The sequence below is a fragment of the Lynx canadensis genome, chromosome B2 (assembly GCF_007474595.2).
Source record: "Lynx canadensis isolate LIC74 chromosome B2, mLynCan4.pri.v2, whole genome shotgun sequence".
Classification (NCBI taxonomy): domain Eukaryota; kingdom Metazoa; phylum Chordata; class Mammalia; order Carnivora; family Felidae; genus Lynx; species Lynx canadensis.
The window spans coordinates 146,799,662-146,822,387 of record NC_044307.1 but is presented as its reverse complement, the minus strand read 5'-3'; the positions used below and the strand labels follow the sequence as shown (position 1 = coordinate 146,822,387).

Below are 22,726 nucleotides of genomic sequence, written 5' to 3'. Positions count from 1 at the left end.
CGACTTCAGCCAGGTCACAATCTTGCGGTCCGTGAGTTCGAGCCCCGCGTCGGGCTCTGGGCTGATGGCTCAGAGCCTGGAGCCTGTTTCCAATTCTGTGTCTCCCTCTCTCTCTGCCCCTCTCCCGTTCATGCTCTGTCTCTCTCTGTCCCAAAAATAAATAAACATTAAATAAAGAAAAAAAATTATTAAAAAAAAAAAAAAGAAAATAAGGGGATGGAGAACCATCTATCATGCTAATGGTCAACAAAAGAAAGCTGGAGTAGCCATACTTATATCAGGTAATCTAGACTTTAAAATAAAGACTGTATCAAGAGATGCAGAAGGGCATTATATCATAATCAAGGGGTCTGTCCACCAAGAAGATCTAACAATTGTAAACATTTATGTTCCCAAAGTGAGCACCCAAATATATAAATCAATTCATCACAAACATAAAGAAACTCAATGATAATAATATCATAATAGTAGGGGACTTCAACACCACACTTACAACAATGGACAGATCATCCAAACAGAAAATCAACAAGAAACAATGGCTTTGAGTGACACACTAGACAAGATGGACTTAACAGATATATTCAGATCATTTCATCCTAAAGCAGTAGAATACATATTCTTTTCCAGTGCACATGAAACATTCTCCAGAATAGATCATTACTGGAACACAAATCAGCCCTCAATAAGTACAAAAAGATCAAGATCATACCATGTATATTTTCAGACCACAATGCTAAGAAACTTGAATCAACCACAAGAAAAAACGTGGAAAGACAACAAATATTTGGAGACTAAAGAACATCCTACTAAAAAAATAATGGGATAACCAAGAAGTTAAAGAGAAAATTAAAAAGCACATGAAAGCCAATGAAAAATGATAATACCACAGCCCAAAACCTCTGGGACGCAGCAAACGTGGTCATAAGGGGGAAGTATATAGCAATTCAGGCCTTCCTAAAGAAGAAAGGTCTCAGATACACAACCTAACCTTACACCTTAAGGAGCTGAAAAAGGAACAGCAAATAAAACCCAAAAACAGTAGAAGGCAGGAAATGATCAAGATTAGAACAGAAACCAATGCTACCGAAACCCCCAAAACAGTAGAACAGATCAATGAAACCAGAAGCTGGTTCTTTGAAAGAATTAACAAAATTGATAAACCCCAAGCCAGTTTGATCAAAAAGCAAAAGGAAAGGACCCAAATAAATAAAACGAAGAATGAAATAGGACAATTCACAACCAACAAAGCAGAAATACAAACAATAGTAAGAGAATATTATGAGCAATTATATGCCAATAAAATGGGCAATCTGGAAGAAATGGACAAATTCCTAGAAACATATACACTAACAAAAGTGAAACAGGAAGAAATAGAAAATTTGAACAGACCCATAACCAGTAAAGAAATCAAATTAGTAATAAAAAATCTCCCCAAAACCAAGAGTCCAGGGCTGGATGGCTTTCCAGGGGAATTCTACCAAACATTTAAAGTGAGTTAACACCTATTGTTCTGAAGCTGTTAAAAAAAATAGAAATGGAAGGAAAACTCCCAAACTCTTTCTATGAAGCCAGCATTACCTTGATTCCAAAACCAAGGACCCCACTAAAAAGGAAAACTACAGTCCAATTTCCCTGATGAACATGGATGCAAAAATATTCAACAAGATACTAGCCAACTGGATCCAACAATGCAGTAAAAGAAATATTCACCACAGCCAAGTGGGATTTATACCTGGGATGCAGGGCTGGTTGAATATCCACAAAACAATCAATGTGATACATCACATCAATAAGAGAAAGGACAAGAACCACGTGATCCTCTCAGTAGATGCAGAGAAAGCATTTGACAAAATACAGTATCCTTTCTTGATAAAAACCCTCAAGAAAGTAGGGATAGAAGGATCATACCTCGAGATCATAAAAGACAGATGAACGACATAATGCTAATATCATCCTTAATGGGGAAAAACTGAGAGCTTTCCCCCTAAGGTCAGGAACAAGACAGGGATGTCCACTCTCACCACTGTTATTCAACACAGTATTGGAAGTCTTAGCCTCTACAATCCGACAACACAAAGAAATAAAAGGCATCCAAATCAGCCAGGAGGAGGTCAAACTTTCACTCTTTGCAGATGACATGATACTCTATATGGAAAACCCAAAAGATTCCACCAAAACACTGCTAGAACAGATTCATGAATTCAGCAAAGTGGCAGGATATAAAATCAATGCACAGAAATTGGTTGCATTCCTACACACCAACAATGAAGTGACAGAAAGAGAAATCAAGGAATCAATCTCATTTACAGTTGCACAAAAAACCATAAAATACCTAGCCAAAGAGGTGAAAAATCTATACACTGACCATAGAAAGCTGATGAAAGAAATTGAAGAAGACACAAAAGAATGGAAAAAGATTCCATGCTCTTGGATAGGAAGAACAAATACTGTTAAAATGTCGATACTGGGGCGCCTGGGTGGCGCAGTCGGTTAAGCGTCCGACTTCAGCCAGGTCACGATCTCGCGGTCCGTGAGTTCGAGCCCCGCGTCGGGCTCTGGGCTGATGGCTCAGAGCCTGGAGCCTGTTTCCGATTCTGTGTCTCCCTCTCTCTCTGTCCCTCCCCCGTTCATGCTCTGTCTCTCTCTGTCCCAAAAATAAATAAACGTTGAAAAAAAAAAATGTCGATACTACCCAAAGCAATCTACATATTCAATTCAATCCCTATCAAAGTAACACCAGCATTCTTCACAGAACTAGAACAAATAATCCTAAAATTTGTATGGAACTGGAAAAGACCCCGAATAGCCAAAGCAATCTTGAAAAAGAAAACCAAAGCAGGAGGCATCACAATCCCAGACTTCGAGCTATACTACAAAGCTGTAATCATCAAGACAGTATGGTACTGGCACAAGAACAGACACTCAGATCAATGGAACAGAATAGAGAACCCAGAAATGGACCCATAAACCTATGGCCAACTAATCTTTGACAAAGCAGGAAATAATATCCAATAGAATAAAGACAGTCTCTTCAGCAAGTGGTGCTGGGAAAACTGGACAGCGACATGCAGAAGAATGAACCTGAACCACTTTCTTACACAAAAATAAACTCAAAATGGAAGAAAGACCTCAATGTAAGACAGGAAGCCATCAAAATCCTTGAGGAGAAAGCAGGTGAAACCTCTTTGATCTTGCCCGCAGCAACTTCTTACTCAACACATCTCCGGAGGCAAGGGAAACAAAAGAAAAAATGAACTACTGGGACCTCATCAAAATAAAAACCTTCTGCACAGTGAAGGAAACAATCAGCAAAACTAAAAGGCAACCGACAGAATGGGAGAAGATATTTGCAAATGATGTGTCAGATAATGGATTAGTATCCAAAATCTATAAAGAACTTATCAAACTCAACACCCAAAAAACAAATAGTCCAGTGAAGAAATGGGCAAAAGACATCAATAGATACTTCTCCAAGGAAGACATCCAGATGGCCAACCAAAACATGAAAAAATGCTCAACATCACTCATCATCAGGGAAATACAAATCAAAACCACGATGAGATACCACCTGACACCTGTCAGAATGGCTAACATTAACAACTCAGGCAACAATAGATGTTGGCAAGGATGCGGAGAGAGAGGATCTCTTTTGCACTGTTGGTGGGAATGCAAGCTGGTGCAGCCACTCTGGAAAACAGTATGGAGGTTCCTCAAAAAACTAAAAATAGAACTACCCTATGACCCAGCAATTGCACTACTAGGTATTTATCTAAGGGATACAGGTGTGCTATACATGCACCCCAATGTTTATAGCAGCACTATCAACAATAGCCAGAGTATGTAAAGAGCCCAAATGTCCATTGATGGATGAATGGATAAAGAAGATGTGGTATATATATATATATACATACAATGGAGTATTCCCTAGCAATTAAAAATAATGAAATCTTGCCATTTGCAACTACATGGATGGAACTGAAGGGTATTACGCTAAGTGAAATTATTCAGCCAGAGAAAGACAAAAATCATATGACTTCACTCATTTGAGGGCTTTAAGAGACAAAACAGATGAACATAAGGGAAGGGAAACAAAAATAATATAAAACCAGGGAGGGGGACAAAACAGAAGAGACTCATAAATATGGAGGACAAACTGAGGGTTGCTGGAGGGGTTGTGGGAGGGGGGATGGGCTAAATGGGTAAGGGGCACTAAGGATTCTACTCCTGAAATCATTGTTGCACTATATGCTAACTCAACATTTGGATGTAAATTTTAAAAAATAAAATTTGAATGTAAATTAAAAAAAATAAAAAAAAGAAACAGGTGAACATTTTTGTGCTGGTAAAATAATTTCATAAAGCAAAATAAATTATAAAAATGTATATTAATTACAAATAATCTAGATTTTTGTTATAATAATTTTGGTATCCAATTGATTTTTCAAGCACATTTTCTCTACTAGCTTTATGGCTCAGAGTGGGGCAGGCATTTAGATTTATGGTTTCTAGAACACAGGTAATTTTGCACTATTTTGAGTTACTTTTTGCTTCATTCTACTTATGACTAATTGCACACACTGCAAAAGACCTCTATCACCAATGACTTCCGCTGTGCCTAATAAATTGCAAGCATCCAGCATGTGATAGATGGAAGAATGCTCAGAACAAACAAATGAAGTGTGTGTGTATGTAATACTCAACTTAATCTCCTTTCATTTAATTCTATTAATTTCTAAGATGTAACATTATATTATGTAACTGTCATAGTAGGTATCTGATATGCTTATAGAAAAAAAAAGACATTATGCTATAAATATATCAGATTGTGTCTCCAAAGCAAATAAACAAATCTTCCCTGTAGGCCTGGCTTTGCCTGAATTGGAAGCTCGTATTTTGTGTGACCCATGTCAAGACAATACGGATATGACATTTCTGTACCCAGATGTGTCTGCTCATGTGTGTCTCATCATTTCTTGTGTCTTTTTCTAAATCTGCTCACTAGTGATGATTTTATTATCAAAAGAAAAGAGAAAGGGAACATAAAAGTGGATTTGCTTGGTTATTTAGGCCTGTTTATATTTGAAATGTGAAAAGTACTTTTCATAAAGGAAATATATATTTGCATATGCTCATAAAATATCTATGTTGAAATACATAAAGCACAGCCATTCATGATCCCTTAATTAGTCTTTAAGTAGAATAAGAATTTAATTAAAATATAATTTGTTAATTCATTAGTGTTGGGTTATAACTTTGACACTGATTTTCAGTAATTAATGGGTCCTGAAAGAACATAATTTATTTGGTTGTTTTCACTGTATTTTCACTTCAACACTTTCTTCTTTTTCATATCACTACATTTTGAAAAAGGAAAAGCATCAAAGTGATTTTTTAAATAATTTAGACCATATCACCAAATAACCTCTGATTAAATGTCACTTTATTAAAGGAGTCTCCTCTGACTACCCCATAAAACTGTACCTTATTCTTCCATGAATATCTCTATCACCCTGTTTTATTTTTCTTTGTAATATCATCATTTAACAGTCTCTATATTTACTTATTTGATTGCTTATTTTCTTCCTTCTATAAAGGAAGCACCATGAGGACAGGGAGTTTGTTTTATTCATTGTTGTATTTTCAGAATCTAGAACAGTGCCTGGCACATAGTAGGCATTCAGGTGATGTCTATTGAGTAAATGGCTGCCTGTTACTAAGTTGCATGGACATCAATTAGATGATGTGAAATTAAAAACAACACATACATAAGAATACAGTTACAATATGATCAGACCACTAGAGGTTAAGTAAACTTAGTTCTATTTATCAGCAAGAAGTAATACTCAGTGAGCGCATCCTACAAAGATCCTAAAAGGACTACAAACAACATTCTATAAGGAATCGCAAAAATAAACACCTATCAAAAGATCCACAGAGATTAAAAGCAAAATTTAAAATATGCCTAAAATAACCATCCTTACTCTTGGCTTTGGAACAGATGAAAATTCAAATTGCTACTGTATTAAACAAACAAAATATATAAAAGGTAAAATATAATATTTTAATAAATTACTTGAAACATCAGCTTTAAAATACTTGGGAGCTACGGTAGACAAAGGTTAAATAATACCTGTTCCAGTCTTTCTAGAATCCACCCTCACACGAGGAGACAAGACCTCTTTCCTACTCAGCATAACACTAGTAATGTGGTATGCTGGTTTTCCAAGAAAGGGTACTAAACTACGAATAAAAATTAAGAGGCAAGAAATAAGGTGGCATGTTTGGGAATCCACCTGTGCAAAGGTTTATCATTTATAAAGTACAAGATGGCAAATGATGAGAAACACCGAGGTGACTATTTCAGAAGCCAAATAGTGATGTTTTACATTAATAACCTGCAAAATACATTACCCAAAAAAGCTTTCCATAATATTAGTACATTTTGTAGAGGATGTGTTCATTGGGTTTAAAGCTTGTTATTTCTGGGGGCACCTGGGTGGCTTAGTCAGTTAAGCGTCCGACTTTGGCCCAGGTCACGATCTCACAATTCGTGAGTTCAAGCCCCGCAACAGGCTCTGTGTTGACAGCTTGGAGCCTGGAACCTTAGGATTCTGTGTCTCCCTCTCTCTCTATGCACCTCCCTAGCTCATGTTTGCATTCTTATCTCTGTCAAAAATAAATAAACTTAGAAAGAATTTTTTTTAAAGCTCGTTATTTCTGCAAGCTGACCTAAATTCTAATATTGTTGACAAGACAAAAAAATTACAGGGGATACTGCAACTGACCAATGCATTTACCTTCCCTCCATACCCCCAGTTGTAAGGTCTTATCCATGAGAGTCTACATTGCTTCTTCATGAAATGAACCATCTGCTAAATTACTGCTTGAGATTTGAAGCTAGTCCCAATTGTTAGTTTATTAAATGTAATAAGTTACAATAATGAAGTGTTAAAATTATAACCCACACAGGCAGAATGAGCAGAGATTCCCAAATAGAATTATAAAAACCTTAAACTGTATTTTTTGACTTGTGGTTTTAATATTGCCAGTCTGATACACTAGCACTTCTTGCATTGCATTTTAAAAAATAGAAAGAGGAAAGGAAAAGGTATGTAAAGAGCAATCTCTTGTGTGCATATACAAATACTTCATCACCCAAGCAATTCTTCCAAAATAGAAATTAATAATAAATCTATGGGGCACCTAGGTGGCTCAGTCGGTTCAGTGGCCAACTTTGGCTCCCGTCATGATCTCATGGTTTGTGAGTTTGAGCCCTGCGTCAGGCTGGAGCCTGTGAGTTGGAGCCTGCTTCAGATTCTGTGTGTATGTCTCTCTCTGTCCCTCCCCCATTTGCACTATCTCTCTCTCTCTCTCTCTCTGTGTCAAAAATAAACATTAAAAATTTTTTTTAAAAAGAAAAGAAATTAATAATCTAAAGTGATAATGTCTGTGAGGAATGATTTATAAAAACCTAAATTTTCTTCAATACATTATATACTTCGCTAGTTAAAACCATGCCTAATAATGTTTAGTAAAATTTTATACAATTTACTGCAAATGGAAAGCTTTTAAAAAATCTTTTTCAATTGGTGGATTCATGCTTCTCAAGAAATTCACTATTGCTAGATATGAATAGTGAGAAGATAAAGGTCTTCTTAGGGTCACTCCACTCACCTCAATTTGCTGATTAAATTTTACAGAATGAAAATTGAACTCTTAACTCCAACACTGAGACAGGAACAAGATTACTATATATTACACATACACACATACACATACACACATTATATATGAACGTGAGAACCAGGGGTTGGCAAAAAATTTTTGCAAGTCTTTTCCCTGTAATTTTTCCAAGTCTAAGTTTTAATACCTTCCAAAGAGATTTAACATACATCCATGTGTGATTATACACACACATAGATATGCACATAAAATCACGCAACACACATTAGCTGCTAACATTTGTTTAAATATAAGGGCTCCCGTGAGAAATGCAAAGAGTATTTTGTTTCCATTTTTTTTTACATGAAAAATTGTAGATTTGGTCTTACAATTAAGAAAGATTGCATCTCGAGACAGTTCTTTCTCTGTAGCTAAGGCAAGATAGTAAGCTAACTGAGAGAGCAACTGGATCGTTAAGACCCCTGGCTAATATGATCGAAAAAAGCTACAAATCCTGGGTAAAAAGTTCCAAAATACACTGCCGTTCTCAAAAGTAAGAAAGGTAAACACCAAGTTCCCAGAAATGAAGAGAGAACTCAAATCTCAAGAGGGGAGGAGGAGCCTGGTGAAGAAACCTGGAACTTGATTCCCATAAAGGTTAGGTCAGAACCCATCCCTGTGGAGAAACACCTAGAAGCACACTGCAGGGGCATCTCTACATCCCGGGGCACAAGGGGCCCCAAGGAAAGTGTGCTCCACAGAAGGGAAGCTCCCAGGAAAGTTTCATGAAGCACCCAAGAAAACAGAACAGATGGGAGCAACTGGAAGATTCAAACTCACATCCGGGAACTACAGATAGTAGATAATGTGAAGGAAACTTTAAATGACTATGTGCAAAATATAAAACCTGATAAAGATAGTAAAAGAAACCATAAAGCAAGAAAAAGACATAATGAAAGAAAAAGAAAAAAATAGGCAAATATTTGAAGGAAACAAAAAGAAGTTGTGGAATTGATATTCAATGAAACTGAATTAAAAAAAAAATCCACACACAGGTTAAGGAGTACATTAAACCCAACTGAAGAAAGTGAATTATTAAATTGGAAGACAGATTTAAGGAAACAGCCTATAATGAAACAAGTGGATTAAAGAGATGGAAATAAGAAAAAAAGGGATTAAAAGATATGAAAGTTACAATAAGTCTGACTTGTATTTAATAGGGACTCCAGAGTCATCAAATTTAAGTCAGATTGAATCTCAAACAGGATAAATATTTAAAATTCACACCTTGGTAAAAGCATGAATAATAGTGTATGTTTCAAAGTACAGTGTAGAAATTTGGAGTTAGTGATGTGTCATTGATACCCGGGATTGCCACAATATGTAGACATATAGGAATGTGGATTGATCACCTCATGGTCATTTTAAAAGTAAAATTTTCTATTTGTTTACATAGTAACAGACTGAAGCAGGAGAAAAAATATATATATATATACACAAATGTATGAACTAGTAAAAATTTTGTAGAGACTCTCAATTTAAAAAACTTTGTTTACAGGGGCGCCTGGGTGGCACAGTCGGTTAAGCGTCCGACTTCAGCCAGGTCACGATCTCGCGGTCCGTGAGTTCGAGCCCCGCGTCGGGCTCTGGGCTGATGGCTCAGAGCCTGGAGCCTGTTTCCGATTCTGTGTCTCCCTCTCTCTCTGCCCCTCCCCCGTTCATGCTCTGTCTCTCTCTGTCCCAAGAAAAATAAATAAACATTGAAAAAAAATTTTTTTTTAAAAATAAAAAATAAAAAAAATAAAAAACTTTGTTTACAGAAATTATTTGAATCTTATCATTCAAGTAGCAAATGTTTAACATACTGAATACAGGATTAAAAATTTATGAACGATGCAAAAGCAAGCAATTTGGTTTAAGATTTGATATGTGTTCTCTGCGTTTCAGTTTCTTCATTGAACAATGATGTACTCTAGTCAATAAGCTTCTCAAGACCACAGAACCCTTATCAGCTGGGCTACAGAGCTCACCACTGAGTCTCACCCATGAGAGTTACTCACTTCTTTTATGAATAGATGAGTCATTGTTGCCTAAGCGTTGATGAGATCACATTATTTCTCTGTCATGGACTACAGCCCCATGAGGGACAGAACTAAATTGGACTCAGCTGTTTTAAATAGCATCTGGACAAGAGTATCTGACACAGCGTCTCCCAACGTGTCACAAAATTACCTAGGAAGATACAGACAAGGAGGAAAACTCAACATGCAAATGAAACTAGGCATAATAATGAATGCACAAGCAGAAAAAAAAGAGGAATTTCTACATATGATGAGGCCAATGAAACTAGACTGAAAAACAACAATTGGTGGTCAACTCATGTTTTGCAACCATTGGTACCCATCCAAAAGTCGCCAGATGGTTTTTCATCCCTCCTACACTTTCTCTCTCCGGAAGGTAAGGTCAGAACAGACTTAGTTGGGGGCGGGCGTGGACTCAGCCGCCATCTTGCCGCTGTGAAGTAGTTGCTTTTAAGACAAAGACAAAGCCATCTGCTTCCATTCTCATCTCTGCTATATCGCTGCTACATCCATTCACACCCAACTCTCAGAAACCATCTGAACAGGAAGTAGGGACAGAGACTCCTGGTAGCACGTTGCACTGCATCCTGGAAAGCAGCGTGCCCCACAAGCACAATGTTGCAGGTAAGGGCAGAGGAAAACACAGCTGGGTGCGGTGTATTTTCAGGATTGTATGTGCTTTTAGGATCTATTTGTCTTTGTGTCAGTAGTCACAGAGGGTCCCTGTAAGGCCAGCAAAACAGGACAAGATGAAGCATCTTCATACTGGGCACTGGATGTTGGCTAGGAGCTGGGCAGTCTACCTAAGAAATGCTGATAAGGAGAGCTCACCCGAACCCAAGCAGAGTGTTTTAGCAAACACAAATTCTAGATTGAGGTAAAATTGAAGATATGTAAACAGTAATATATGGGTTTTATAAACATCTTACACAATATGAAATGGAATATCATCTTATAGATTTAGAGGATGAGGAGGCCCTTTAACTTCATTACTGCAGAAATCAGTGATTTTCAGAAATGGGCATTCTCCAGGATTCACAAAGCCAGACCTCTTCATAGAAGAAAAGCAGAAATCCATTTGTTGCCAATAGGCCAAGGCAAAAAGAAAATGAGATTTTACCCTTAGGAAATAATCAGACATGCTTGCAAGACACAATATATACAAATGTACAATGATGTTGATAATAGTATTGCTTATATTAACAAAAGGTTGAAGAAAAGCATTACTATCTAAGAAAAACATTAATATCCAACAATAGGGAACTGGTTAAATTGTAAAGTACTCTAGAGATTCCCAAAATGATTTTTAAAGTGCACATTCATTGATGTGGAAAGATGGTTATGACTTGTAATTAATTGAAAAAAGTTATGAAGTATGAGTAAAATGTTTTTTTAAAAATTTTCATACATATGCAGATTTGCAAATGCAGAGGAAGAGGGGTCTGAAAAGTTCACACTAACAGATTAATAGAGGCTACCTTAGGGTTGTGGGATTACGGTTGACCCATATTTTTTTATTTTTTCCAATCTGGGTTATGGAATATGAATAAATCACAACATTATCCATGATAAACTTGCTTGTACAATAACTTTAAAGCCAATATGTATAATGATATAAGTGGAGAAATAAGCAGTGTGAAGTTTGTAGGACTAAATACAGTAATGGAAGTAAAATTGGAACTTGATGTCGTGATACACAAATTGATACTAAAGACAAGAGAAAGCAGAAGAAAGCTCTCATAGAAGTTTAAAACATGTGAATAAGGAGATGACTATATTGAGGGAGACAATGATAGAAATGGCAGGATAAAATTTATTTACACACTGCGTGTATTTGTTGTAAGAAAGAAAAGAGAAAAGTTGTAACAAAAATAATCATCAATGACATTACAGGGAAAAAAAAACTTCCCTCACTTGAGAAAAAAATTCAAGTAAGTAGACAGAATAAGCTCACTATATTAAAAAAAGAATCGATGAAAGCAAAAGATACACATGGAAGCAACTTTTAATTATACAAAAATAGTGCAATTACCCAGGCTGCCAAACAAAATAAACAAGCAAACAAAAACAGACCAAAGGAATAAAAATCAGACTGGTCTTATTTTCTCAACAATCATATGTTAGAATATAATGACATTACATTCTTCAGAGGCATAGAGGGAAACAGTTGAAATTTAAGAATGTTAATATGAATCACAAACTGCATTGCTGAAAAATTATATTTCAAGATATTCAAGCATTCAGAAATATTCAACCCATGGACCCACTTTTTATAAAATTGTCTAAAGATATACACGAAAACAGAGAAAAATGAATCTGAATGAGAACTCGAATGGAAGTTTAGGGTTTCAAGGTTTTACGTGTTTTCATCATTCAGACTGGAATGCAATTTTGGAAATTCTGTAGGGTTTTTTTTTTTTTTTTTTTTGGTCCTAAGGGATATGTCTTAGATTGGGGGGGGGGAGGCAAAGATTGGTTTTTATAATGATTTTGTCAACTATCTACATTTGTTTTTATACCTTTCTCAATAGCAAGAAATGTGTTTCGTATTTAATACAACTTTTTGTTAGTATTTGTTTCTGTTCTCTAAAAATATACTAACAACATGTTCACAATGACGAGTACACTGAGGTGGTGGTCACTGTAGAGCATGACCTGCTAAAGGAGATACCATGTGTACCACCCCCGAAGCAAAGCCACACGGAGACTTATATTGGCATGCCTCTTTTCTAAAGGCCTTGAGTAATGACCATGGGAAATGTTAAAAATGCATATTAAGCTATGATTGTCTTTTTTGTTGTTGGTGTTATCAAACTGGAGAGAATTATTAATTATTAGTACTCCTGTGGCTGTTAGGTCCAGTATGAATTTCCTGTCCTAATTAGGTCTTTGAATGTTACCTTAAGTCCCTTAAGAATCATCAACACAATTTCAACAAAGCTAAAAACATACATGTAGAAGGAAGACTGAACAAAACTATCAATTACTAAAAGTTATCTCAGAATAAATACTGTCTTCTTGTCTTCTGTATACATTTTATTTTATCTATTTTCTAAATTTTCTAAAATAATCATCTATTACTTTTAAACTAGAAAAAAATCAGAAAAATCTAAGAAAAAATGCATACCATTTTTATATGCCATCTAATGACAAATAGCTTTCACAAGGTATTGTATACACTATGATCTCAATTATGCAAAAAGAAAGAAAAGACAGAAATACTTTAAAAATGTCAACAACTGAATTCAATGAATGGTGGAATGATGAGTGATTTATTTAGTCCTTCTACTTTCCAATATTTTCTTATTTTATAAGATAAACATGTATATATTTCATATTGAGAATAGAACTTTATAAGTAATGATAAGGGATCAATTTTGTTTAATGTTTACTTAAGTTTGAGAGGGAGAGAAACAGTGTGCTAGAGGGGGAGGGGCAGACATAGAATCGGAAGCAGGCTCCAGGCTCCAAGCTGTCAGCACAGAGCCCAACAAGGGGCTCTAACCTATGAACTGTGAAATCATGACCTGAGCCAAGTCCGATGCTCAACCGACTGAGCCACCCAGGCGCCCCAAGGATAAATTTTCTTTTTACATGAATTCGTCTGATTATCCCATCAGTGCTAATTTTTACATAGAACGTTCAAGGTCAGAATAACCTTTTTGATAAAGCTAAAATGTAATTTCCTAAAATTGCTGCCTCAGATATGGATTAAAATTGATATCAGTATTCATTAACACTTTATTTAGATTTTACCTGAAAGAAAAGGAGAAATTTTAATGCAACGGCAGGGGGTTGAAAATTCACTCGATATCTAGAAGCCTCAAATATAGAGACACTTTGACCACTCTAAATAAAAGCATCAAACAAACATTGATTTTTTTTTTTTTTACTATCATACCATCAATCCAATTCGACTTGTCATCCGTCAAAGAACTTCTGATCTCAAAAGTGCTTCAATGAAGAAAAGGGATATGTGACAAGTGATAAGACAGAGTGGGAGCCACTCATTAAATTACTAATTGGAACAGAGCTGGAGATTCAGCCTCCAGGCAGATACCGAAAAACCATCAAAGTCCGGTTTATGTCCCCAAATGGAACTTTCTAACAAGCAGTGACACACATTTTTAGTTTGAAGATTGGAGTACTGATACTCCTGAAATGGCAGCATCAATCCCTAGGAGGGTGGCAGGAAACCCCCATCTTCGTGGGCGGGTGAGTGACAACACAGTGTCTCAGCTGTGACGCCCTAACACTACCAAGACCGCTCCTACTTTTCAACAGGGGGTCGTTTCACTAGGAAAGCAGGAGTGATTTGTTTTTCTTCCAGTTGTCAGTCCACCGAGATCTGAAACTTACAACACTGCTTTTCCCCTTGGGCCCCGGGGAATGTGAATTGTCTTCAGCCGAGGCCGACCAAATCACTGTCACAGAGCGGCGGGCGACCTTTCTTTTCAATCTATGCACTTTCCAGGAGTTATAAATCAGTTGACTTTCAAGCTCGATGAGATGGCATATGCCCTAGTTTGAAGAACAGATGGAGGCTTGGGGGAAAATTGTTTCTGCAGGCTTGCCACAAGCAGTACTGCTCCATAAAAGTGAACCATTCGCACTAATTTCTCACATAAATTATAGAGGCAGCAGAGAGCACCAGCCCATTCAGCAGAAAACCTCTCATCTAGCTTTCAGAGGTCATCGAACCAATTTAAATTAAAGTTATTTCTGATACACGGCTGTGTTTTCATGCTCTACACTTTTAAGACATCGCAATTTACATCAAATAAAAGAATGGCATTTAATTGCACAAGCAGCCCCCTCCTCCAAAAAACACAGAGCAGCACAGTAATTGCCAGAGGACTTTTTTTTCAAGACTTCTCTGTCTATTAATTAATCACAGAGGAATTAATAGTGGAAACATGGCAGCTCACTTGTACAAAAATCAGGTAAATTGTCTCTTCTTTTGTAAAATTTGCCTTACAAATTCTACTAAGGCCTGCTATCCAAACTCAAGCTTTGGCAGTTATCAAAAGAAATAGAAACTCCAAGAGAACAATTCCAAGAGAACATCCATTCTTCTTCATGTGAAACAAATTATTCAACTCTTAAATAAATTTGCCTACAAGATTTCAGAAATCAACATTGGTGTTACCTGGGATAGGGGGTGGGTATAGATATAACACTAATTTTTTGAATTCTTAAGAAACTGAAACATTAAGAAATTGCAGGTACCAAAGGACTAATGATTAATCAAAATTATAGAATTTCGAGAACAATCTAATGAGGACTAATGGATCAGGTATCATGTCACGGAGTGACTTACTTTAAATGCAATACTATTTATGGATAATGAGCTACCATGGTTTGGGGCTGATTTTAATTGTAAGAAAATTAGTGCATGATTTTAATAATGATTATATTCAATAACTGTTTTTCCTAGTAGGAAATTATCAGTTATGTCAATGAAAACAGTCACACTGACAGAGCTTTTTATAGTTCATGAATATCAATGCTACAGAGAACTGAAAAGAACCGAGAAAAAGAACTGAGAAGAAATTCTGAAGAGTCATGCACGAGTTTAGTGACTCATGAGTCATCCCAGAATTGTGGGTGTGGTCCAGCCAATTTTAAAAATAAATTTAAGCACCCAATTAATCTATGCACATCATTTTCTTTACTTGGATGTTCAAACTGGACATACATATTTAGTCATTTAGATAAATGAACTTGCCATTTTGAAATTTAGGAAATCTGGGGCGCCTGGGTGGCTCAGTCGGTTAAGTGTCCGACTTCAGCTCAGGTCACGATCTCACAGTCCGTGAGTTCGAGCCCCACGTTGGGCTCTGGGCTGATGGCTCAGAGCCTGGAGCCTGCTTCCAGTTCTGTGTCTCCCTCTCTCTCTGCCCCTCCCCCGTTCATGCTCTGTCTCTCTCTGTCTCAAAAATAAATAAACGTTAAAAAAAAAATTTTAATAAAAAAAAGAAATTTAAGAAATTAAAAAAATCAGTTTACATATAATCAAAGGAGCATTTTAAAAATAAAATTCCAATCCACCAAAACCATTGCATAGAATTCTGGACTGTGCATTCAAACTTACTGGAGTTTCTAATCAATATTTATCCCCCAAACTATTTCATGAACATCTCAAAATATACTTATTTTAATAATTATGAAACAAGTTTTTTTACTGTTTATTCATTTTTGAGAGAGAGTGAGCAAGTGAGTGGGGGAGGGGCAGAGAGAGAGGGAGAGAGAGAATCCCAAGCAGGCTCCACGTTGTAAGCACAGAGCCAAGGACACCATGTTGTCAGCACAGACACTCACGAACAATGAGATCATGACCTGAGCCGAAACCAAGAGTCAGACGCTCAATCGACTGAGCCACCCAGGCACCCCATGAAACAAAACTTCTTAGAGCTCCCATAGTTACAAAGACGCCATCCCAATCAGCTAGCACCTGGTCACTGATAAAGATGCAAAACATGTCATGAAACAGTGTCTAGAGAAGTAAAACTTGAGGATAGTCAATCTGTTCTAGTACGCTTTGCATTCACTCAACACGGATCACTGGGTACCTACTCTATGCCAGGTGCTGCTCTAGGCACTGGGATAAATGAGTGAAGAAACCAGAAATACAAAGATCCCTTCTTTAGATTTCAGAATACGCCATTTTATTTGACCTTGATATTGGCTCCATTGTAGGTCCCTATCTGGTTTTCATTTTCTTTCATTTTTCTTAATATATGCTAACTTTCTGTATTTTGTAGTTCTTTATATAAACATATCAATACATTTATATAACACATGAGTTTAAAAATTAGAAAAGGTTGTTCTTAGTTACCTGATTAATGTTAATTTATGAAGTCACTTTTTAATAGAAAAACCAAGTTGTGTGATCCAAGTTTTAATCATCAAGTAACTGTATGGTGAATACATTCACCTCAGGGGAAGTATGCTTTTGTGATGACATTGTGGACATCTCCAGAAGGCCAGTACAGAAGATCAGGTTCTTGGCAGAGAGGTGAGACTACCTAAAGTCCATTCTCACGCACACCTGCCTATGCGTACCAGTTGTGGCCTTGTGAATTTTATTTCAGTATAACAGGTTACTAACACCATTTACATATTCAATAAGGGATGAGAAAACAAGAATGCAGAAATGCCCCCCCCCCCCCCCACAGCGATGCCACTTTGAACAAAGCCTGCGACAACCTTGCCAGATGAGAGACTGTAAGTTGCTGACAAAGCCCACTTTGAGATTTTCCCTTTATAAGACAATCTGGATGTTTGCTATCTGAGCTGCCTTTGTAATAGGGTTTGTATTATACCCTGATTTGGCTGGACATTTATAGGGTATCTATTTCTTACTCAAACCTACCTAATAACTGGGACACCTTTGTGCATGTTCATTAGAAATTTAGTGAAAGCAAAACTCTTAGTGTATGTCACATTTTGTCCAAAAGCATGGTACCATGGATAGATAGAGAAAGGTGATTTCTATCAATATCTACTATATCAAAATGCCCATAAAGTGAAGGAACTTAAGAGACACCTTAGCGTAGTTGTAGCTCTCCAAACTAAATGGTTTATAATACCATATCGTTAATTAAAAAAAAAAAAAACTCCAGTGTGATTCTGACATTTTTATTCAACTCCTTCTGCCAAGGTCTATATCAAAGTGGCTATTTTAAAATAACCTGTGTTTCAAGGCACGTGGGTGGCTCAGTCGGTTAAGCATCTGATTTCAACACCTCAGAACCTGAAGCATGCTTCAGATTCTGTCTCCCTCTCTCTATCCCTACTCTGCTCACAGTCTCTCTCTCAAAAATAAAAACACAAAAAGTAAATATAAATAAATAAATAAATAAATAACCTGTATTACCATGCCATTTTAAAACAATGGCTTGTTATCAGAATTTATAAGACAGTGAATTTCATGGGTTGCCTAGGATTTATATTTCTGCTCCTTATTAAGTGTGTAAATAGCGATTATTTCACATTCATTCCAGTGACTACTCCTGATGACTTCAGATTCCTGTTGAAAAGAGAGAACTAGGAAGGGCTCCAGTTCCTTCCCCAAAGTGACCTTGTAGGAACTAGAGGGGAAACTGTGCATTCCAGGGAGTAACAAACAAACAAACAAAAAAGGAAAGGAAGGAGGGAGTAGAAAGGGAAAGGGAGGAAGAGTAAGAAGTAGAAGAGGAGGAGGAAAAGAAGGAAGAAGGAAGGAGGAGGAGCAGGGAGGGGCAGGGAGGAGAGGACAGGGGGTGGGGGCGGAAAGGAGCAGGGAGGAGGCGGAGAAGGCAGGACAGCTCCAGAGGAGACCTGAAGGGTGTCTGAAACTTACTGGGTTGGGGGTGGGAGCGGGGATGGACCTTGGTGGGGAGGCAGAAGTGAGAAGACAGGTAACAGAAAACTTTCCTACTCCCAGATGGAAATTTAAGATGTGGAAACTCAAACGCAATTTTAAATTTTTTTTTTCAACGTTTTTTATTTATTTTTGGGACAGAGCGAGACAGAGCATGAACGGGGGAGGGGCAGAGAGAGAGAGGGAGACACAGAATCGGAAACAGGCTCCAGGCTCTGAGCTGTCAGCCCAGAGCCCGACGCGGGGCTCGAACCCACGGACCGTGAGATCGTGACCTGGCTGAAGTCGGACGCTTAACCGACTGCGCCACCCAGGCGCCCCTCAAACGCAATTTTAGAACGTCTGTTCATGCTGAGTATCTGTCTGCTTTGTAACTTATCCAAACTGTTGAGCTGCTTCTCCCTCCTGTTGCCTGTACTCTGGATATTGGAGGTAGCAGCCATAGAATAAAGTCATGTCCCCTGAATGTTGGTAGAGTCAAGGAGAAGATAGAAAAAGAGACAGACTTAAAAATTTTTGTTTAAGTCATTATTGTGTTTTTTAATGTCCTTAGCCATTAACAATTAACAGTTCTTTAGCTATATTCAGAAAACACATATTTAAAAATAAAAAGTATGCCAGAGCTTGCCCGATAGATTTCATATTACAGATCAGAGCTACTCATTTTTCCTAGATAATTCGCTTGCCATTGATAAGTATATGGAAAAATTTCACTCCCAAAATTTTGTAAAACTTTTTTCACGTTTACCAAGGAATATACGATAAGCGTACACAGCCATGGCAAAAATGCATGGATCGGTCCTTCTTTTTCATTTTAATAGCAATGTGCAGATACATATAGTCATCTATCTGGCCAGCAGGTTCAGGCATTTATTCTGACTGCCACTGTCTTAATGTAGAACAGCACTGTCTAATATGGTAACCATGTGGCTATTTAAATTAAAATTAATTAAAATTAAAAATTTAGCTCCTCACTCTCACTAGGGACATTTCAAGTGCTTAATGGCCACATATGGCTAGTTGTAATTATTAGACAGTGCAGATGTAGAACATTTCCACCATTGCAGAAAGTTGTATTAGACCGTGCTCTAATTTTCAGCGATACCATAAAGACTAGACTGCACAGATTCGGCATTTGGTCTGCCTTGTTGTTTTGGCATTTGGAACAAATAGCCACTTTCATGTGCACTACACTAGGGTGGCAGTTGAAGATATGGGGTGAAAAATCTAAATGTGCAAACGACATTTACCTACGTCTAACTGTTACTTCCAGTTTCTGACTTTATTAGGTCATTTATACGTAGTTACCAGACAGTAACTCTATTTCAAGAATATAGGATGATTTCTAGTATAGTGATGATGGGGAACAAGTAGGGAACTTGGGGTCATGGGCAGGAACCATCAGTGACTTCCCAGACGAGCTGAGTCTCAGATGCTGGGACAGCCTCCATCACGCTTCAGGACAGTAGCTTCTAAGTATTTCCGAGTCAATACCTCTTGAAATTCTGATAAAAGATTTACGACTTCTTCCAACTTAATCATGCACACCACTTCAGGCACTCACAAGCCCTTGGAGTCCCAGTGGTGTCACAAGAGTATGGAGAGGGGACCACTATTTTCCTGAGAAACAGAGCTATTCAGAAGTCTTTAAGGGGGAGATGAGTGATATGAAGACCCGGGCTCCTGGGCCCTGTTGGCACACAGGAAGGAAGTGCAGTGCAGGGTCCTGGGTTGTGTTTTGTTTTTGTCTTTGTTTTTATTCTGTGGGGTGTGGGAGGGTAGCCCTGCTTCCTTCAACGTTAAGGCCCCTCCTGAGGTATGGCATCCTAAAGAAGCCCTCCCCCGCTCAAGTACCAGACTGTCTTCACAGCACATGCACCAAAGGAATAATTATGATTATATTGGGAGATTGTCCACAAGCCTATGCTTAATAATTCTCACATTTTACTTTCAATATTAGAGTAGTGTAATTGAAATGTGGTTGGCGAGACTTTAAAAAGACAGAAGCCTACAGGTTATAGGATAAGACGTTTCCTTAAATGTATGCTATTGTTCTACCAATGGCAGCAAATAAATTGCTTCTTTTTTATTCTGACTTTTCGGCTTGCTGAATCAGTAGTCTCATCAGAAATTACTTAAAAGAATTAACATAGCTATAAAAACCAAAAGTAGTTTATATCCCTTCTGGCTATTGTATTATCAAAGATAAAGCAAAATGATTCATCCTACATTTTCATTATTTTCAAGATGATTTTCTTTCGTAGTCTCTTGACACTTCCAAAAGTTACTCATAAAGTTATTTGAACAGGTAAAAATAAACCTATAAATTTTTTTATTGACATAATTTTTATGTGCTGTAATTGCTTAAAACACTAAAATCCACTCACTTTTTATAAGGAATTATAGCATATTGTTTTACTCCACAGGAATGAGGTTTTTCAGAAAGTCCACTGTGCTACCTTGTGGAACCAGTATATAGACAAACACAAAATCCATGTAATTAATCAAATATAAACAAACCCAAAAGTTACAGTAAAGTTTTGGGAATATATACTTATGTTAAGACTAAAATATCTAAATTACTTATATTTGCTATAAATTCTTTCTCATTATATGCACATTGTCATATACCAAATTCACATTTTAATAGAAATGACTGAAACCGAGATAGAGATAGTCATGTTCTTCATCCTCCTAAAAAACTTATGACAAAATTTAATAACAGGGACACCTTCAGGATTTCTATCGCCAAACAACTTATAGTAATTCTAAGTTCAGTACTTGAATACCAAAAGACTGCTCGAGATTTAGAAATGCTTGATAATTATATGAAAACATTTGAAGACACACAGGAAACAGCACAAACAATTCTCTCAGTTTTTCCATAAAGGAAGGAAAAGATTAATTTTGATGAATCTAAGTATTTGCTTTGATGAATTCTTTATTTTGGTCATTTCATTTTTTTTTTTTTAATTTTTTTTTTTTTCAACGTTTATTTATTTTTGGGACAGAGAGAAACAGAGCATGAACAGGGGAGGGGCAGAGAGAGAGGGAGACACAGAATCGGAAACAGGCTCCAGGCTCTGAGCCATCAGCCCAGAGCCTGACGCGGGGCTCGAACTCACGGACCGCGAGATCGTGACCTGGCTGAAGTCGGACGCTTAACCGACTGCGCCACCCAGGCGCCCCTGTCATTTCATTTTTTTAATGTGAATTTATTTGTACCAATCACACATAATTCCTATCTTCACCTTCAGACACTATTGTGGGACTTTTTAGTTAAATGGGTCAATTGCTTCACTTGGATGATATTTGGCAAAAACCTTTTATGTTCCTCAGTCTGATGTGATACGCATGCACAACTCTGTCTTTAGCCCGAGAAACCCTTTTAGCTGATAAATATCACCCAAAGCAAAGTCCTTGATAACACAAAATAATTAAATAGCAGAAGCTGTTTAGAGATCAGCATTTCGTTTTTCAAATTAAATGTAAAAGCCTTCTCCAGTTAAGAGATTGGCAAGTTTTTACAAATAACATCAGTGAGCCTTTTAGAAAGAAACACAGCCACATTACAATGGAGTCATTAGGCAATACATTTATTTTGAAGCCAATTAACCTTTTGTCAGAAAAATGTCGGTGCCGTAATGGTTTCGGCGTGGAGGTCAGCCTCTAACCGGGCACGTATGACAGCCACCGCCACTGACACGTGCTGCAGACAGGGAGAGAGTGCGGCAATGAGAACCAACCTTCTTTTGTATTCTGCTCTGCATTTCCAGGGAGCAGACAATCTTGACCTATCCATTTAGGTAATTAAAGCTTCCATTTGGAAGTGTCCTGCAGGAAGGTGAAATTTGGAGGAGATAAATGGCTGTTGCTCTCCGTATTCAGCCACCAGTTCCATCATTTGATGGACTGCCTGAAACAGGCCGGGCTGCCAGGTTCTCATAAAAATAGAGATGAATTGGGCAGCGGACGATTCTCTAAGGCAAAGCAACTCTGTCATTTTCTGTTTTGCAGGCTATAATTTAATTGTTAGTCAAGGTGGACAGCTGACACAAGGGGGGCCTTCTCTAAGAGCTTACCCACCACCTTCCATTCTCTGAGAAATCACCCCAGCTTATTTGGTTAGCCAACTTCGTTCGGTGTTGGGAGATGTCGCTCCAGCGGTACACGGCCGGTTCCCCCAGCTGTGCCCTGACTTACCTTCCATGCGATTTTGTTTCCTTTGGAATCATGCTCAAGGGCAATTGGGAAATCTCCTCGTTCATAAAATTTTCGAAATGCTGTGGGCTTCGTTGGTCTTTCTTTAAATGCTCCTGCAACTGGCGGGCCTCTCACCTTCAAAGGAAAGGAAAAAAATAGGAATCAGGTTTTAAAAAATACTAAAAAGTGCATAGCGAAAAAGGCTTTACTTCAGTTTTAGTTCATATGAAATATTCTGGAAGATAAAGACCTAAATGTCTAACGATGGAAAACAGCAGCTTCACTAATACAAAAACTTACAGAGGAGAATTATTTTATAATCATTATTAAGAATTTACTTTATTTTGAGTTTCTTTAGAAAGCATTCCTAGAAAAAGTCACTTAAAAACTATTACATTCTAAGGGGGAAAAAGCC

General features: G+C 37.4%; 1 protein-coding gene across 1 annotated transcript in view; it reads right to left on the bottom strand.

Annotated features, from left to right (window-relative positions):
• PACRG (parkin coregulated) overlaps positions 1-22,726 on the bottom strand; it is a 503,647-nt gene that overhangs the window by 416,540 nt on the left and 64,381 nt on the right. The window contains exon 2 of the mRNA XM_030316749.1: positions 22,312-22,446. Within this exon, the coding sequence (XP_030172609.1) occupies positions 22,312-22,446 (135 nt within the window). The remainder of the gene's footprint in view (positions 1-22,311; positions 22,447-22,726) is intronic.